Raw genomic sequence first — 16,699 nt, forward strand, 5'->3', positions numbered from 1 at the left:
AAAAAAAAATTTTGCTATTCTTACTGGAGTGAGATGATATCTCATAGTTGAGATATATTTTTTTAAAAAGTATTAAATTAAATGTTATTGTTATTGTTGATGTTTTCAAGTCAAGTACAACTCATAGTGACCCTATGAACAAAAGGTCTGAAACCCCTCTACAGCTATCAACATTTATCAAAGCTTATCGTTTCCAGAGGTAAGTTGTTTAGGAAGTCGATGCCACTTGAAAAATACAGTTATTTTTTTTTTAATTAATAGCTGCATTTTATTAAAAACCTAGTGAAGCATCTGAGAAAATCCATGTACCTGTAAGGGTAATCACACAGATAGTCAGAAATGCGAACCTGGCTAGAATACAAAAAATTTGTGAGTCATCCATCAATTGCTGAAGTGATAGGAGAAAACACAAATCTGCCTAGATGGAAGAGGGTCTCATAATAAACCTATCAGGGAGTGCAGGCTTTACTGTCTTTGTATTTACTTTTTGTTTCCAACAGGATAAGGGTAAAAAAACCTCAGAAGTTCAAATAGTTTTCAATTACTTGACCAAATCACTTGAGAAGAAGAAAATCAAAAAGGGAACCTAGTTCTCTAAAAATCTTTCTACTGTAAACTTTTGTTATGCATGTAGGCTAAACATCATACAATGCATAAACAAAACCTTAGTCCTAAGTCTTCAGTAGTGTAGGATCAGGAGAACTCCATTTTGTTGAACTGTTTCCTAAAAACTCACCAAACCAAGGCTTTACAATGCAAAAAGTAAAATACAGATTTGTTTTCAAATCCTCTGACAATGAGTCAAGGTCACCTTATAGTGACTCTATAGCACTGAGTTGAACTGTCCCATAGTTTCCAAGGCTCTAAATGTTTACCAAAGCAGACTGCCACATCTTTCTTCCATGAAGCAGCTGGTAGGTTCAAATCATTAATTTTCAATTAGCAGTCAAGTCACTGTACCATTCTATAACCAAATCCCACTGCTAAGGAGTTGAATCTGACTCACAACCATCCTCTATTGTGTTTTCAAGGATGTAAATCTTTACAAAAAGAGATTTCTCTTTTTTCCTTAGAAGAGGCTGAATAGCAGCACAGGGCAAGACATAAACACATGCAAGCACAAATGTGTGTTTTCTTATCTAATTAATTATACTGTTTTCTATTGTTTCTATGCTACAGTTAGGATCTTCTTATCATTAACTAGAGATTTGTGCTAACTTTGTACTTGGAATATCAATTGTAAACTTCATTGAGGTTTACTGTCACCTCTTAAAAAAAGCATTAAGGAACTGATAAGGAAACAAGAAATATGAAAAAAGAGATGTGTGAATTCCAAAGACTATCTGCAACTGAAGCAGGGAGAAAGATACGGTAATATAGATGAATGTCAACCTGGCTAAGAATAAGAATTACTTATTCTTATTTCAGGGCTACTTTCACAGAGATAAACTGAATTTGAAATAACCACTTTCACAGAGTTAAACTCAAGTGGAAACAATTCAACATCCACATTACTATGTACACAAATCAAAGTTTTCACAAAACTTTTCTTAAAAACTATTTTATTCATTTACTTTTAAGTGAAATACAAATTAACAAGTATATGCTCTACATACCCTGATTTTACAATGTGATAGGAGTCCCCACATTGGCTGGGCACAGGCTTCAAGTTCAGCAGCAAAGGCAGCATAGTAGGTCTGAGACTCAAATTCCACATGTTCATTTAGCTCTCGCTTGTTTAAGTTCATACCTTGCAAAATTTGAAACAGATATAAGCCTTGCTAAAAGGAAGCATATATTCTTAATACAAATCAAGCAAAATACACTTGAATACCAAACACTTTTTTAATACATACAAACGAAATAAATTACATAATATATTCAGGGAACATAAAAACCTTGAAAATGTTTCATTTTTACTTTTCAACTATTAAAAATTATTATTTAGATTTGTAAAAATAAAATGAGAATTCTTTAAAAGCTAGACTATACTGTAAACATTTTTAATTGACTCATTCATATAAATATTTTTAGAGTCAACAGTTTAGTTGATGTAAGTTGAAAGTGTGATATCTCATTGTTGGATAATAAATACATCTTTCTTAGACAACAGACATTTTTAGGTTAACACTTAAAAATGCTACAAAAATCACTCTGCTGTTGTATTTTTAAAAAAAAAAAAAGAGGCAACATTTTCCCTATGTATTATGTGTGTTTTGGTGTCTTTCATTATATTAAAATGTTGTTCTATTATTAAAGTGCTTTATAATATTATTAAAGTGCTTTAAAAGCCCAATTATTAAAATGAAGCAACGAATGGGTGACCTGAATGATGTACTTCTACATTGTAATCAATGTTTAGTGGTTTAGTATTGGGCATTTTGTAAACCAAAAGAACTAATATAAAAGTTAAAATTTATACCTTGAAAGAAAGACACAAAGTTCATCCAAGTAACTAACAAACCATGGTCCTCCAGAAATCTCTTAGCCACACTTTGATGAGAAAGAATATTAATAAAATCACTAACAAGAGGCCAATAAGTGTTATTCTTCAGTAATGCTTCTCCACAGTTCACTACCACATGTAAACTATTTTCTTCATCTGAAAAGAAAAAGACACATACATCCAAAAAGTAAGTAAATTTGTTAAAAATTTTGAAAACTCCAAAATTTTAAGACACTATTGAACAGGGATGATTTTGAAATCAGAGGCACTTAGGTCAGCCCCAACCATACATGGGCTTTATGGCCATAGGAATGTTACACAGACACTGTAAATCAATTAAAATTTGGAAAGAAAAAACAAAAACAATGAAAAACAATATATATGAACTTTATGAACTTTGCATGTAAACCAGTATAAAATAATTTTTTTAAATCCTGAAGGAAATGAAATGAGATAATGTGAACACAAAGAACTTAGCACATTATTACTCAAGTCTAACATAATTAAAAAGTAAACTACATGTTTACAAAACCATATTACTTTTTTAAATCTAAACACATAATATTTTTCATTCCAATCCATAAAATATTTTTATTCTGAGGATAATCTTACTTTATCTAATTAATCAAATCTGTATGGTTTCAAATGCTATTCTAATCAAAGGATATGTGCATACTTTTAAAAAGCATGCTACAAAAATTACTGTTATCTCTTTCAAAAACATAGTCTTTTCATCTGTGTCATGTATTTTATTAGATTATTAAAGTGCAAATAATATCATTATCATTTAAAATTTTAAAGAGGAAAGAAAATATAAACTAATGTCTTAAAAATATTTAAAGCTTATGTATATTGTTACAGGGAATAAAAACTACTATATTTATTAGCTTTCTTAAGCTGATACAGCCCTGATCTACTCTTCCAAATTCTTTTTCTTTCCAAATTTTAAACCATGCAGCTCCCTTGTTCTGTTCAGACAACTGCTTCTTCTCGTAGGAATAGGTTTCGCATGAGCACAATTAAGTTCTGAGATTCCTATTCTTCTCCATGTCAGCCACAATTTGTTATAATCCAGTCAAATGTCCTTGCATAGTCAATAAAGCACAAATAAAAATTTTTCTGGTATTCTTGGCATCAGCAACAACATCCCTGGTGCCATGGCCTCTTCAAAATTCAACTAGAATTTCAGACAGTTCTCTATCTATATACTGTTCTAGATATTTTTTAATTATCTTCAGCAGTATTTTGCTTGTACATGATAGTAATAATATTGTTTGGTAATTTCCACATAGTGATGGTAGTGAGGGTCTTTTACAAACTATCAGGAATGCAGGAATGTTTTACAAACTATCCACACTAGAGGTTCTGAAAAGCAAAGACCAGTTGATTATACAAAAATAGTATTTTGTGAAAATGAAGGATGCCTACACCAGATAACAATACAGAAGATGACTTTACCATTACATCATAGTCAATTCACTGAGAACCATGCCCAGACAAACTGACCTATAGCCTTAACCATGACAGCCACTGTTAACCTCAGCTCACACCTACAAAAGCAATAATCAATATTCATTACTGTCATATGTACAATATGTTGTTAATGAATACAACTAGCAACCCAAACTCTCTTCAACCCAGACATCAGACAGCAAAGACAAAAATACAGAAAATAATGCTAAAATTTTGAGTTTAAAAAGAAAGATTCAGATCAAGCACCAACATAAGAGAAATTGAATGTTAACATCAAATAAGGGAACAAAATGGTGAACAGTAAAAAGTTAGGCATAACCATTTTTAATCTCTCTAGGTTGTTTTCCACATCCAGGGCAGCATCTGTTACCTGAAATATGTCAAGTAGTATACCATGTATTCCTGGGGTCTTATTTTTTGCCATTTCCTTCAAAGCAGCCTGAACTTCTTTCACCACCATAGGCTCTTGCTCATATGTTGTTTCATGAAATTCTTCTGTGTCTGCCAATTCCTTTCGATACTGCAACTCAGTATATTCTTTCCATCTTCTTTTAATACTTCCTGAATCATTTAATATGCTGCCTAAAGCATCCTTGATTATAGCAACTCAAGGTTTGAATTTGTTCTTCACTTCCTTGAGCTTAAGAAATGCTGAGCGAGTTCGGCCCTTTTGATTTTCTGACTCCAACTCCTTGCACATTTCACTGTAATATTTTGTCATCCCATGCTGCCTTTTGAAATCTTCTCTTCAACTCTTTAGCATATTGAATTCTTCCTTGTGCTTTGGCTTCTCTGCGCTCCATTGCAATTTTCAGAGTCTCTTCTGACATCCATTTTGGTCTTTGCTTCCTCTTCTGTCTTTGCAATGATTGTTTGCACTCTTCCTGGATGATAACCTTGATATCCTCCCACAACTCATCTGGTCTTCACTCATTAGTGTCCAAGGCCTCAAACTTGTTTCTGAGATGGTTCTAAAATTCAGGTGGGATAGACTCAAAGTCATATTTTGGTTGCCATGGATTTCGTTTAATTTTCCTCAACTTCAGCTTAAACTCGCGTATAGAGTAGTTGGTGGTCTGTTCCACAATCAGCTCCAGGCCTAGTTTTCATGGCTGATATTGAGCTTCTCCAGCAGTTCCTTCCACAGACGTAATCAATCTGATTCCTATGCATACCATCAGGTGAAATCCATGTATATAACCTGCATGTATGTCTCTTAAAAAACGGATTGGATATGAATAAGTCATTGATTGTGCAAAATTCAATCATTCTCTGTCCAGCTCCATTTCTGTCACCGAGTCCATGTTTTCCAAATACTGAATCTTCTTCTCCATTCCCAACTTTTGCATTCCAGTCACCCATTATTATCAATGCATCTTGATTGCATGTTTGATCGATCTCCGATTGTAAAAGTTGATAAAAATCTTCTATATCCTCTTCCTTGGCTTTGGTTGTTGGTGCGTATATATGAATGATAGTGGTATTCACTGGACTTTCTTGTATGTGTATAGATATTATCCTGTCACTCACAATATTGTACTTCAAGATGGATCTAGCAATGACTTTTTTAACTATGAAAGCAACTCCATTTTTTCCTCACCTTTTCATCTCCAGAGTAATATAATCATATGATCATCCGACTCAAAATGCCCTATGCCAGCCAGTCCATCTCATCTCGCCAATGCATAGTATGTCAATATGCTTGCTGAAACTGAGGAGGACCTGAAGCGCTTGCTGCAGAGGGTCAAGAACTGCAGCCTACAACATGGATTGAGGCTCAATGTCAAGAAGACAAAGATTCTCACCACTGGACCAATTGGCAGCCATCAGGATGGATGGTGAAGAGATTGACATTGTTCACAGCTTTAGTTTGCTTGGCTCCACAGTCAACACTCTTGGCACCAGTAGCCAGGAAATTAAAAGGCGCATTGCCATGGGAAAGTCTGCTGTTAGGGACCTCTCCAAAGTACTGAAGAGCAATGGTGTCTCTCTGGAGACTAAGGTGTATCTGATATAGGCCATGGTCTTTGCAATCACTTGTTATGCATCAGAGTTGGACAATGACTAAGGAGGATAGAAGGAGAATTGATGCCTTTGAGCTGTGGTGCTGGAGAAGAGTATTGAGAATACTATGGACTGCTAGGAAAACAGATTCATCCTGGAAAGGGTTAAACCAGGTGGCTCCTTGGAGGCAAGGATTCTGAGGCTCCGTCTAACATACTTTAGACATGTTGTAAGGAGAGACCAGTCCTTAGAAAAGGACATCATGCTTGGGAGGGTGGAGGGACAGCTCAGGAGGGGAAGGCCCTCTAGGAGATGGATTGATTCAGTGAGTGGGGTAATCGGGATGGGGGTGTCAGAGACAATGTGATTGGCACGGGACAGAGCAGAGTTTCGGGCTGTTGTACATAGGGTTGCTATAAGTTGCAAGCAACTCAACGGCACATAACAACAACAAAAACAGGTGGTTATCCAGCTTTTCTGGATCCTGCCAATACAGAGAGGACCACAACAGCAGCTGGATGACAAGAAAGAAAGCAACAAAAAAAAATGGAGGGTGTGGGGGCACAAAATACATAGAAAAAAACAGATTTTACTGCCCTACTCACACACACTTTCTCTAGCTACACCGTCTGAGAACAATAAGGATCAGTTCATGCTACACTTGATAAAAGAACACAACAAACACCAACCCAATAGATGAAGGAAAGAATGACTTAGAAAGAGACTCAACAAATACAAAAAAACTAAACAATACAAATAATCAACTGGGTCTCGGAGAAATATGTAGAACACTAGACTTAAAAAGAGAGCTTTATGTCAAAGCCATAGCGAGTTAGCTGCACAGCTAACTTAAAGGTAGCACTTTCCTTAATAGTTGGTATCAGCAATGGCTACCAGGGAGAAAACTGGGCAATCTTATCCTTTGTGATTTACATATTCTGAAAACTACCTAGACAGACAACTATAAAACAGGTCTGCTCCTGTTGTTAAGTGCCCTGGAGTCAACTATGACTCAGCGAACCTATAAACAAAAGATCTGAACACTGCTCTTTTTTCCACCCTGCTCTATCTTTTCACACTTCCTGACACACAAGAGCCCATTGTAGCAGTATCAATTCACCTAGTCGAGGGTATTCCTCTCCTTCGCTAACCCTCCAATCTTCCCAGCATTATGTCCCTCTTCAAAAAATAGCCCACTCCTAGCAACATGCCCAAAGTATGTGAAGAGAAACCTCATCCTTCCTGCCTCAAAAGAGCACTCCAGGTGCACCCTCTCCAAGACATATCTGTTTGTACTCCTGGCCATCCATGAGATGTTCAGTACTCTTCTCCAACAGCAGTTCAAAGGCATCAATTCTTCTGTCATCTTTATCTAATGTCCAGTTCTCAGATGCCTAGCATGACTATGGCCTGAAACCGACACACCTTAGTCCTCAAACCGACATCACTATTCTTTAATAACTAACTGCAAATTTTCCCAGTGCAACGTGTTTCCTTATTTCCTGACTGCTGCTACCAAGGGTGTTAATTATGGACTCAAGCAAGATAAAGCTGTTGACAGTTTCAATCTCCTCTCCATCCATGACAATATTGCCTATAGGTCCAGTGGTAAGAATCATTATTTTCTTGACATTGAGAAGGCTGATCCTCTAAAACAATGCTTCAAGTTCTCCTCACTTTTACAAGCAAAGTTGTATCATCTGTATAATGCAGATTATTGATGTGTCTCCCTCCAATCCTGATGTCACATCCTCTTCACAGAGTACAGCTTCTCGGATCATTTGCTTAGCATAGAGATTAAATGGGTATGGAGAGAGAATACAACGCTGGCCACTCCCTTCCCAATTCCAAACTATGTAGTGCTCTCCTGCTCCGTTCACACAACAGCCTCCAGGTACAGGTATAGATTCCACATGAGCACAATCAAGTGCTCTGGGATTCCCATTCTTCTCTATCAGTCAAAGCTTGTTCTAACACACACAGTCAAATGCCTTTACATAGTCAACAAAGCACAAACAGACATTCTTCTGGTATTCCTTACTTTCACTCAGGATCCATCTGACATCAGCAATTATTTCCATGGTGCCACAGCCTCTTTCAAATCCTGCTTGAACTTCTGGCAGTTCCCCGTCTATATACCGTTCTAGCCATTTTAAATGATCTTCAGCAGTATTTTGCTTGTTGATATTGTTCGATAATTTCCACATTCAGTTGGATCACCTTTCTTGGGAATGGGAACAAATATATACCTCTTCCAATCCATTGACCAGACAGCTGCCCTCCAAATTTCCTGGCATAGACTGGTAAGTGCATCCAAGACTGCATCTGTTAATTCAAATATGTCAGTGGGTATCCATCGATTCCCAGGGCCTTATTTTTTGCCAATGCCTTCAACACAGCTTCCACTTCCTCTGTCGTTACCACTGGTTCATGTTCATATGGTGATTGTTTTTGTTGTTGTTGTTATGTGCTGTCGAGTCTCCTGTGACTCATAGTGACACTATGTGCAACAGCCCTAAATCCTGCTCTATACCTTGCCAATCTTATTGTCTCCATTACCCCAGTCACTGAATCAATCCATCTCATCAAGGGTCTTCCTCTGTTGCACTCTCCCTCCAACCTTCCAAGCATGATGTCCTTCTCCAAGGACTGATCCTGCCTTGCAACATATCCAAAGTATGTCAGTTGGAGCTTCAGAATCTTTGCCTCCGAGGAGCAGCCTGGCTTCACCCTCTTGAGGAGGAATTTGTTTGTTCTCCTAGCAGTCCATGGAATATTCAATACTCTTCTCTAGCACCACAGCTCAAAGGCATCAACTCTCCTTCTATCATCCTTATTCACTGTTCAGTTCTCTGATGCACAGCAAGTAACTGGAAAGATCATGGCCTGGATTGGGCGCACCTTAGTCTCCAGACTGACATCATTGCTCTTCAGTACTTTGGAGAGGTCTTCTGACAGCAGACTTTCCCGATCCAATTCATCTTTTAATTTCCTGGCTGTTAGTACCAAGAGTGTTGACTTGTAGAGCCAAGCAAACTGAAGCTGTCAACAATCTCAATCTCTTTATCATCCATCATGATGCTGTTATTCAGCCTAGTGGTGAGAATCTCTGTTTTCCTGATGCTGAACTTCAATCTATATTGAAGGTTGCAGTCCTTGACCTTCTGCAGCAAGCACATCAGGTCCTCCTCAGTTTCAGCAAGTACGGTTGTGTCATCTGTATAACACAGATTGTTGATGAATATCCTTGACGCACATCCTTCTCAATTTTGAACCATGCAATGTTTCCTTGCTCTTTTCTGGTCCAAGCATTGGTTTCGCATAAGTACAATCAAGTGTTCTGGGATTCCCATTCTTCTCAGAGTCAGCCAGTTTGTTGTGATCCACACAAGTCGAATGCCTTTGCATAGTCAATGAAACATAGATAGACATTCCTCTGCACTCTCTGCTTTCAGACAAGATCCATCTGACATTAGCTATAATATCCTTAGTGTCACAGCCACTTCTAAATCCAGCCTGCACTTCAGGCAGTTCTCTGTTGGATGTGCTGCTGTTTCAGTCATTTTTGGATAATCTTCAGCAGAATCTTGCTTGATTGTGACATCAATGATACTGTTTAATAATTTCCACACTCTGTCGGATCACCTTTCTTTGGAATGGAAACAAATATAGATCTCTTCCAGTCAGTAGGCCAGGTGGTTGTCCTCCAAATTTCTTGGTTAGGACATCCAGGGCAGCATAAATTTGTTGAAATATATCAATAGGTATGCCATCAATTCCTAGGGCCTTATTTTTTGCCAATTCTTTCAGAGTAGCCTGAACTTCTTCCTTCATCACCATAGGTTCATGCTCATACATTGTTTCATGAAATTCTTCTGTATCTACCAATTCCTTTTGGTACAATGACTCTGTGCACTCTTTCCAACTTCTTTTAATGCTTCCTGGATCATTTAATATTCTGCCCAAAGTATCCTTAAGTATTGCAACTCAAGGGCTGAATTTGTTCATTTCCTTGAGCTTAAGAAATGCTGAGGGGAGCTCTGTTGGCCTAGTGGCAAGGAGCTGCAACTACAATCCCAGAGGCGAACAATTCGAATCCCCCAGATTCTCTGCCAGGGAAGGAGGGACAATCTCCTCCTGTACCAGTCAGATCTGATTTGACGGTACACGCACACAACAATAATAAAATGAAAATTAAAAAAGAAAAAGAAAGAAATGCTGAGCAAGTTTGTCCCTTTTGATTTTCTGACTCCAGATCCTTGCACATTTCATCCTAATACTTTGCTTTGTCTTCCCATGCTGCCCTCTGGAATCTTCTGTTCAAATCTTTAATATCTTGATTTCTTCCCTTTGCTTTGACTTCTCGGTGCTTCAGTGCAATATTTAGAATTTCTTCTGACATCCATCTTGGTCTTTTCTTCCTCCTCTGTCTTTGTATTGACCTTTTGCATTCTTCCTGGATGATATTCGTATGGTACTTCCTGAAAATTTTCAGTGTCAACCCATTCTTTCTGGTACAGTGAGACATGTTTGATTCACCAACAATCAAGTTTTGTCTGGGCCTCAACAAGAGTACAGTATACATTTTTCTCTAGTGTACATGGAATAGTCTACAGCATCAACCATATGCTAGGTCACAAAGCAAGCCTCAGTGAACTAAAAAACATCAAAATACTGCACTGCCTCAGACCACAGTGCTCTAAATTTGAAATCAATGGGAGGGAAATCAACTATATGGAAACTAAAAAAAAAAAAAAAAAAAAAGGCCAAACCATTACTTGACACTACTGAGTAAAAATAAACAAGAAATTTAAATATTCTTGAAACAAATCAGTTTGAAACATAACATACCAAAATTTTAAAACACAGCAAAAGCAGTACTCAAGTCAATTTAGAACACATAAAAACCCAAAATCAACATCTGAATCCAACATTTCTGACAAAAAAGAACCACAAATACTGACTACCCTCTCCAGAAGAAAGGAAATAATAATGATTAGAGTAGAAATACATGAACAGAAGAATAATGGGAAGAAAAAGCAAGATTAGAAGGTGGTTGTGTGAAAGGACTACTATAAACAACAGGCTCCTAGAATTTCTAACAAAGGAAAAGGAGATCATACAAACACATGAATAAGGAATAAAATACGTGACACCTCAACAAAATGGAACAGTAACTGAATATTATGCAGAAATACACTCCAACAAAGTTTTGCAATTGGCAAATTTTAAACTCACTGCCTACTGAAACAACCACAGACAGAAGTAGAAAGTTCAAATAAGGTATCACAAAAGAAGAAACTTAGTAGGTTATAAAAACACACTAAATTGAAAAAGTGCCCCAGCCCAAAGTGAATTTTATGAACCCTGACACAAGTTCTATTCAAAGTACTGCAGATTACAGAAAAACATGGAATACTCAGTCATTGTATGAAGCAGGCATTACCCTGATACAAATACAGGCAAAGATACTGTTGTTGTTGTTGTTGTTGTTAAGTTCCATGAGTGACTCATAGCGACACTATGAATGAAAGACCTGGACATTTGTATCACTTTCATCCTTTCTCCAGGTTCATAGTGTTTCCAGAGGCAAGCTCTTTCAGAAGTGGATGCCACTCCTGCTTCTAAGATTATTTTAATCAGGGGGCTCCACCAAACACTGCCCACCAAGGGCAGCCATTCTCGCACTTGGACACATCAGTGTCACAGTGTTCAGCTTCACAGCCACCAGGAGTGACCTCTGTACAGCAAGTGGACAGATCACAGCTATATGCCGTAGAAGAATGTTTGACCAAAAACAATTAAAAACAGGCCTGAGGGCCGTGGATTAGTCACTCACCTTGGCTTGGTAGCATCACTTTCTGTCCACTAAAGATAATTTTCTACATAAGAAATATCTTATGAATATAGACACAAAAATTCTCAATAATATACTAAACAATTGAATCCACTATCATAACAAAAAAAAATCATTTATCATGATCAAGCAGGATAAATACAAGGATGGTTCAATATAAAAAAAGCAGCGCAATCCACCACATCAATAAAAAAGGGGGGGGGGGAAACACATGAACATAATAATATAGAAAAATCATTTGACAGAATTTAACATCTTGTCCTGATAAAAATGATCAGCAAATGGAGAAACTGGAACCCTTATTGACTGTTGGTGGGAGTGTAAAATGGTGCAACCACTGTGGAAGGCAGTGTGGCACTTTCTCAAAAAGTTGCAAATAGAAATACCATTTGACCCAGCAATTTCACTACTGGGAATATACCCCAAAGAGACCATATCTGCCACCCAAGCAGATATATGCACACCCATGTTTTATCGCGGCTTTGTTCACAATAGCAAGGAGCTGGAAACAACCAAAATGCCCATCAACAAACTAATGGATAGAGAAGTTGTGGTATATTCACACAATGGAATACTATGCTGCATTGAAAAAAAAGGAAATCATGCAATAATTATTCAAAATGGGTGACCCTGGAGAACATTATACTGAGTAAAATATCTCAGTCACAAAAGGACAAAAACTGCATGGTGCCACTGTTCTAAGACAGGACTGACCTCGGGGTTGGAGGGAGACTGAGAAAGATGTGATAAATAATGTATACTGCATTGAAACAGATGAGGGAGAAAACTGTTTAAAAGGGCTATGTGATTAGGTATTTTTGTCATGACTGGAGTCTAGAGCAAAGGCTGCATAGTGGAGTGGACCTGGGGGGGAGGGACTGTAAAACAATGGAAGAATGTTTCTTTTACTTTTCAAAGAGAAGTGTGTACTGAGGGGGCGGAGGGGTGGGAAGGGAGAAAAGTGCAACAATGAATGAATGGAAATCCAAAGTCTCTGCAAACTGTCATTAAAATTAATAATAATAATATTTTTTAAATGCTCAGCAAAGTAGAAACAAAGGAATTTTCTTCCACATAATAAAAATCACATAAATAAAACCATGGTCAACATGGCTCTCAATGGAGAGACTGAAAGCAAATTTTTAAATTCACTGCCTACCAAAACCACCACAGACAGAAGTAGACAGAATTTGTTCCTCTTCGAACAGGAATAAGGATTCCCTTTCACCAGTCTCATTTAATTATAGTGGAAGTCCTAGCCAAAGGAGTAGGCAACAAAAGGAAATAGGAGAAGGGTGATGGAAGAGCAAGAAAAAAAATGGAGAAATAATGAACATCATATTGGAATAGGTGAAGGGAAGGTCAATTTGGAATGAATGGGAAACCAGACATTATGTGAATTTGAATTAACAATCTGGAACAGCATGGATTGAAGAGGGAGGGGAGAAATGTGTATGAATAAGTGAATGAAAAACAATTTATTTTTTGCCTTTCATTCAAAATCACAATGAATAGTAATTTAAAGCAAAAAGGAAATAAATTCAAATTAGATAAAAGGAAGTAAAACTGTATTTGCAGATAATATGATCCTATAGAGAGTACCAGAGGATTGTTTATCTGTATTTCATTGATTATGCAAAGGCATTTGACTATGTGGATCCCAACAACTGTGGCTAACCTTGAGAAGAATGAAAATCCCAGAATACTGTGCTCATGTAAAGCCTACACTTGGACCAGGAAGCAGTCCACAGAATAAAGCAAGGAAGGATTCCATGGCTCAAAATCAGGAAAGGAGTATGTTAGGGATGTGTCCTGTCTCCATACTTTTTTAATCTTTATGCAGAACGGATCCTTCGGGAGGCTGGACTTTATGAGGAGGATGTGGAATCAGGACTGGAGTAAGATTCATCAGCAACCAGTGTTACGTAACTGAGAAGGACCTGAATCATTTGTTGCAGAAGATCAAGGACTGTAGTCTTCAATATGGGTTGAAGCTCAACATCAAGAAGTGGGAGCACTGTGATAGATGGAGAAGAGATTGAGGTTGTTAACAATTTCAGCTTGCTTGGCTCCACAATCAACACTTGGCATGAGCAGTTAGGAAATCAAAAGATGAATTGCATTATGGAAATATGTTGTCAAGAGCCTTCCCAAAGGGCTAAAGAACAATGATATCAGTCTGGAGACTAAGGAGCACTCAAGTCAGGGCATGGTCTTCGCAACTATTTGATATGCATCAGAGAGCTAAACAGTGACTAAGTACGACAGAATAGAAAGAATTGATGTCTTTGAGTTGTGGTGCTAGAGAAGAGTACAGAACATACCATTGACCAAGAGAACAAATAGGTCTGTTCTGGAGAGGGTTAAAACAAAGCTGCTCCTTGAAGGCAAGGATTTGACACTCCATCTCACAAACTTCAGTCATGTTGCTAGGAGTGACCAGTCCTTTCAGAAGGTCATCATGCTTGGAAGAGGGGACAAACAGTGCAGAAGAAGATCTCAGATGAGATAGGTTGACATAGAGGTAATGGGGGCAGATATGTTGAAGACAGTGAGACTGGTTCAGCACAGGACAGGGTTCAAAGCTGTTGTGCATAGGGTCACTATGGTTCTCAAGAGACTTGATGGCACATAACAGCAATATATAGCAATAGCAAAAATATATAGAAATAACAGCCTCAACTAAAAAAAAATTATTGAATGTAACTGAACAATTCAGCTAAATGACAGGATATAAAATGCACATACAAAAATCAGCTTAATTTCTGTGCACTACATAAAAAGAACTTTTGAAAAGGAAATCAATGCCATTTACAACAGCTGACCACAAGATTAAATATCTATGACTAAATCTAACCAGATATACAAAAGATCTGTACAGAGAAAACTGCAAAACATTACTATAAGAACTCAAAGAACTCTACATAAATAGAAAAATAAATCATGTTCATGGTTCAGAATATTTAACATAGGGAAAATAGTAATATTACCAAAAGCAATCTAAAGATACAATGCAATCCTGATCCTAAACATGAAGTCATTTTTCAAAGATGGAACAGAAAATCACCACCTTCATAAAAAGTTGGTTTCCATTTTCAAAGAGATGAAAATTTAAACATCATGTTCAGTTCAACAAAGTAATACTGAAAAACATAAAGTAAGAGACCTTAAACTTCCTGATCTCAAAATATACTACACAGATCGAGAATCAAAACGATTTGACAACGGCATAATCATCAATGGAACAGAATGAGAATCCAGAAATAAATTCATCCAGATATGGATAGCTGATCTTTGACAAAGAGAGGAAATCCATTAAGTTGGGAAAAGACAACCTCTTTAACAAATGGTGTTTGTAAAACTACATATTTGCAGAAACTTGAAACAAGACCCATGCCTAACACCATATACAAAAATGAACTAAAAATGGGCATAAAACATAAAACCATAAAGATCATAAAAAAAAAGAAAGCAAACTCACTCATTGTCATCAAGTCATAACTGATTCATAGCTTAATTTCCATGAGGTTTTTCAAAGACTAAAAATTGCATTTATGGGAAGTGATTATCCATCTTTCTGCCACAGGACCACTGGAGTATTCTAACTGCCAGAGTTTCCACCTTTGGGTTAGTAGAACAGTCTTCCATCAGAGCTCCCTAAAGGCAAATTAAGAACCCTATTCTATAGCCTAGTAGACTATCAAATATAACTGAAAATGTACAGTCAGCCGAGGATAAATTAGATGATTGAGACCTTCTGAAAATTAAATCTAATATGCAACAAAAGAGTAAAAAGATAATCTACAGACTAGGAAAAATATTTGGCAATGACACATCTGACATTACTGATACCTCTGATATAACCTGTGTTATGAAGATGACACACAACCATGCTTGCTAAAACTGAAGAGGACATGAGGCGTTTCCTGCAGAAAGTCAAGGACTGTATTTTCAACATGGATTGAAGGTCAACATCAAGAACACAAACATTTTCACTACTGGGCAAACTGGCAACTTCATCATAGATGGTGAAGAGATTGAGAATTGAAGAGATTGAGCTTGCTTGGTTCCACAATCAATATTGGCACCAGAAGTCAGGAAATCAACAGATGAACTGCATGGGAAAAGTGTGCTGTTGGGGACCTCTCTAAAGTACTGAAGAGCAATGATGTCAGTCTGAAGACTAAAGTGCGCCTAATCTAGGCCACAGTCTTCACATTTATTTGCTATGCATCAAAGAACTGAACAATAACTAAAAATGATAGAAAAAGGATCAATGTTTTTGAGTTGGGGTGCTGGAGAAGTTTTGAACATACCATGTACTGCCAGGAGAACAAACAGATTTATCTTGGAGAAGCTGAAATGAAGCTGTTCCTTGGAGGCAAAGATTTTGAAGCTGCATCTCACTTACTTTGTCCATGTGGCCAGGAGGGACTGATCCTTGGAGAGGGAAATCATGCTTGGAAGGGTGATGGGACAGCGCAGGAGAAGACGACCCAGAATGAGATGGATTGATTCAGTGACTCAAGAAATGGAATTAGATCTGTTGGAGATGATGAGATTGGCTCAGGATAGAGCAGGGTTCAGAGCTAATGTACATTGAGTCGCTATGAGTCGCAGGCAACTTGACGGCACATAACAACAAGAAGCATATAAAAATGTATACAAGAAACATATAAAAACATGTAAGACTGAGAACATAAAATGTATGAAAAGAATAGGAATTACTAATGAAAAAATAGTTAAGTAAATTACAGTATTGTCATACAACATTACAATCACAAATCATTAAAAAACCTGTTCCTAAAGAGATGAAATCAGTTAGGTGGGGAAATGACAGCCTTTTTAACAAATGGTGTTGGCAAAATTGGAAAACTATCTGCAGAAGAATTAAACAAGATCCCCACCTCACTCCATAT

At 37.3% G+C, this 16,699-nt stretch overlaps 1 protein-coding gene across 1 annotated transcript in view; it reads right to left on the reverse strand.

The window, feature by feature from the left end:
- The window catches only part of UBR3 (ubiquitin protein ligase E3 component n-recognin 3 (putative)), a 272,765-nt gene that overhangs the window by 164,003 nt on the left and 92,063 nt on the right, over positions 1 to 16,699 (reverse strand). Inside the window, exons 9-10 of the mRNA XM_006878857.1 lie at positions 2,423 to 2,602; positions 1,617 to 1,750 (exon numbers count right to left, since the gene is read on the reverse strand). Of these exons, the coding sequence (XP_006878919.1) occupies positions 1,617 to 1,750; positions 2,423 to 2,602 (314 nt within the window). The remainder of the gene's footprint in view (positions 1 to 1,616; positions 1,751 to 2,422; positions 2,603 to 16,699) is intronic.

The sequence above is a fragment of the Elephantulus edwardii genome, unplaced genomic scaffold (assembly GCF_000299155.1).
Source record: "Elephantulus edwardii isolate Elephantulus edwardi_28Jun2011 unplaced genomic scaffold, EleEdw1.0 scaffold00001, whole genome shotgun sequence".
Taxonomy (NCBI): Eukaryota; Metazoa; Chordata; class Mammalia; order Macroscelidea; family Macroscelididae; genus Elephantulus; species Elephantulus edwardii.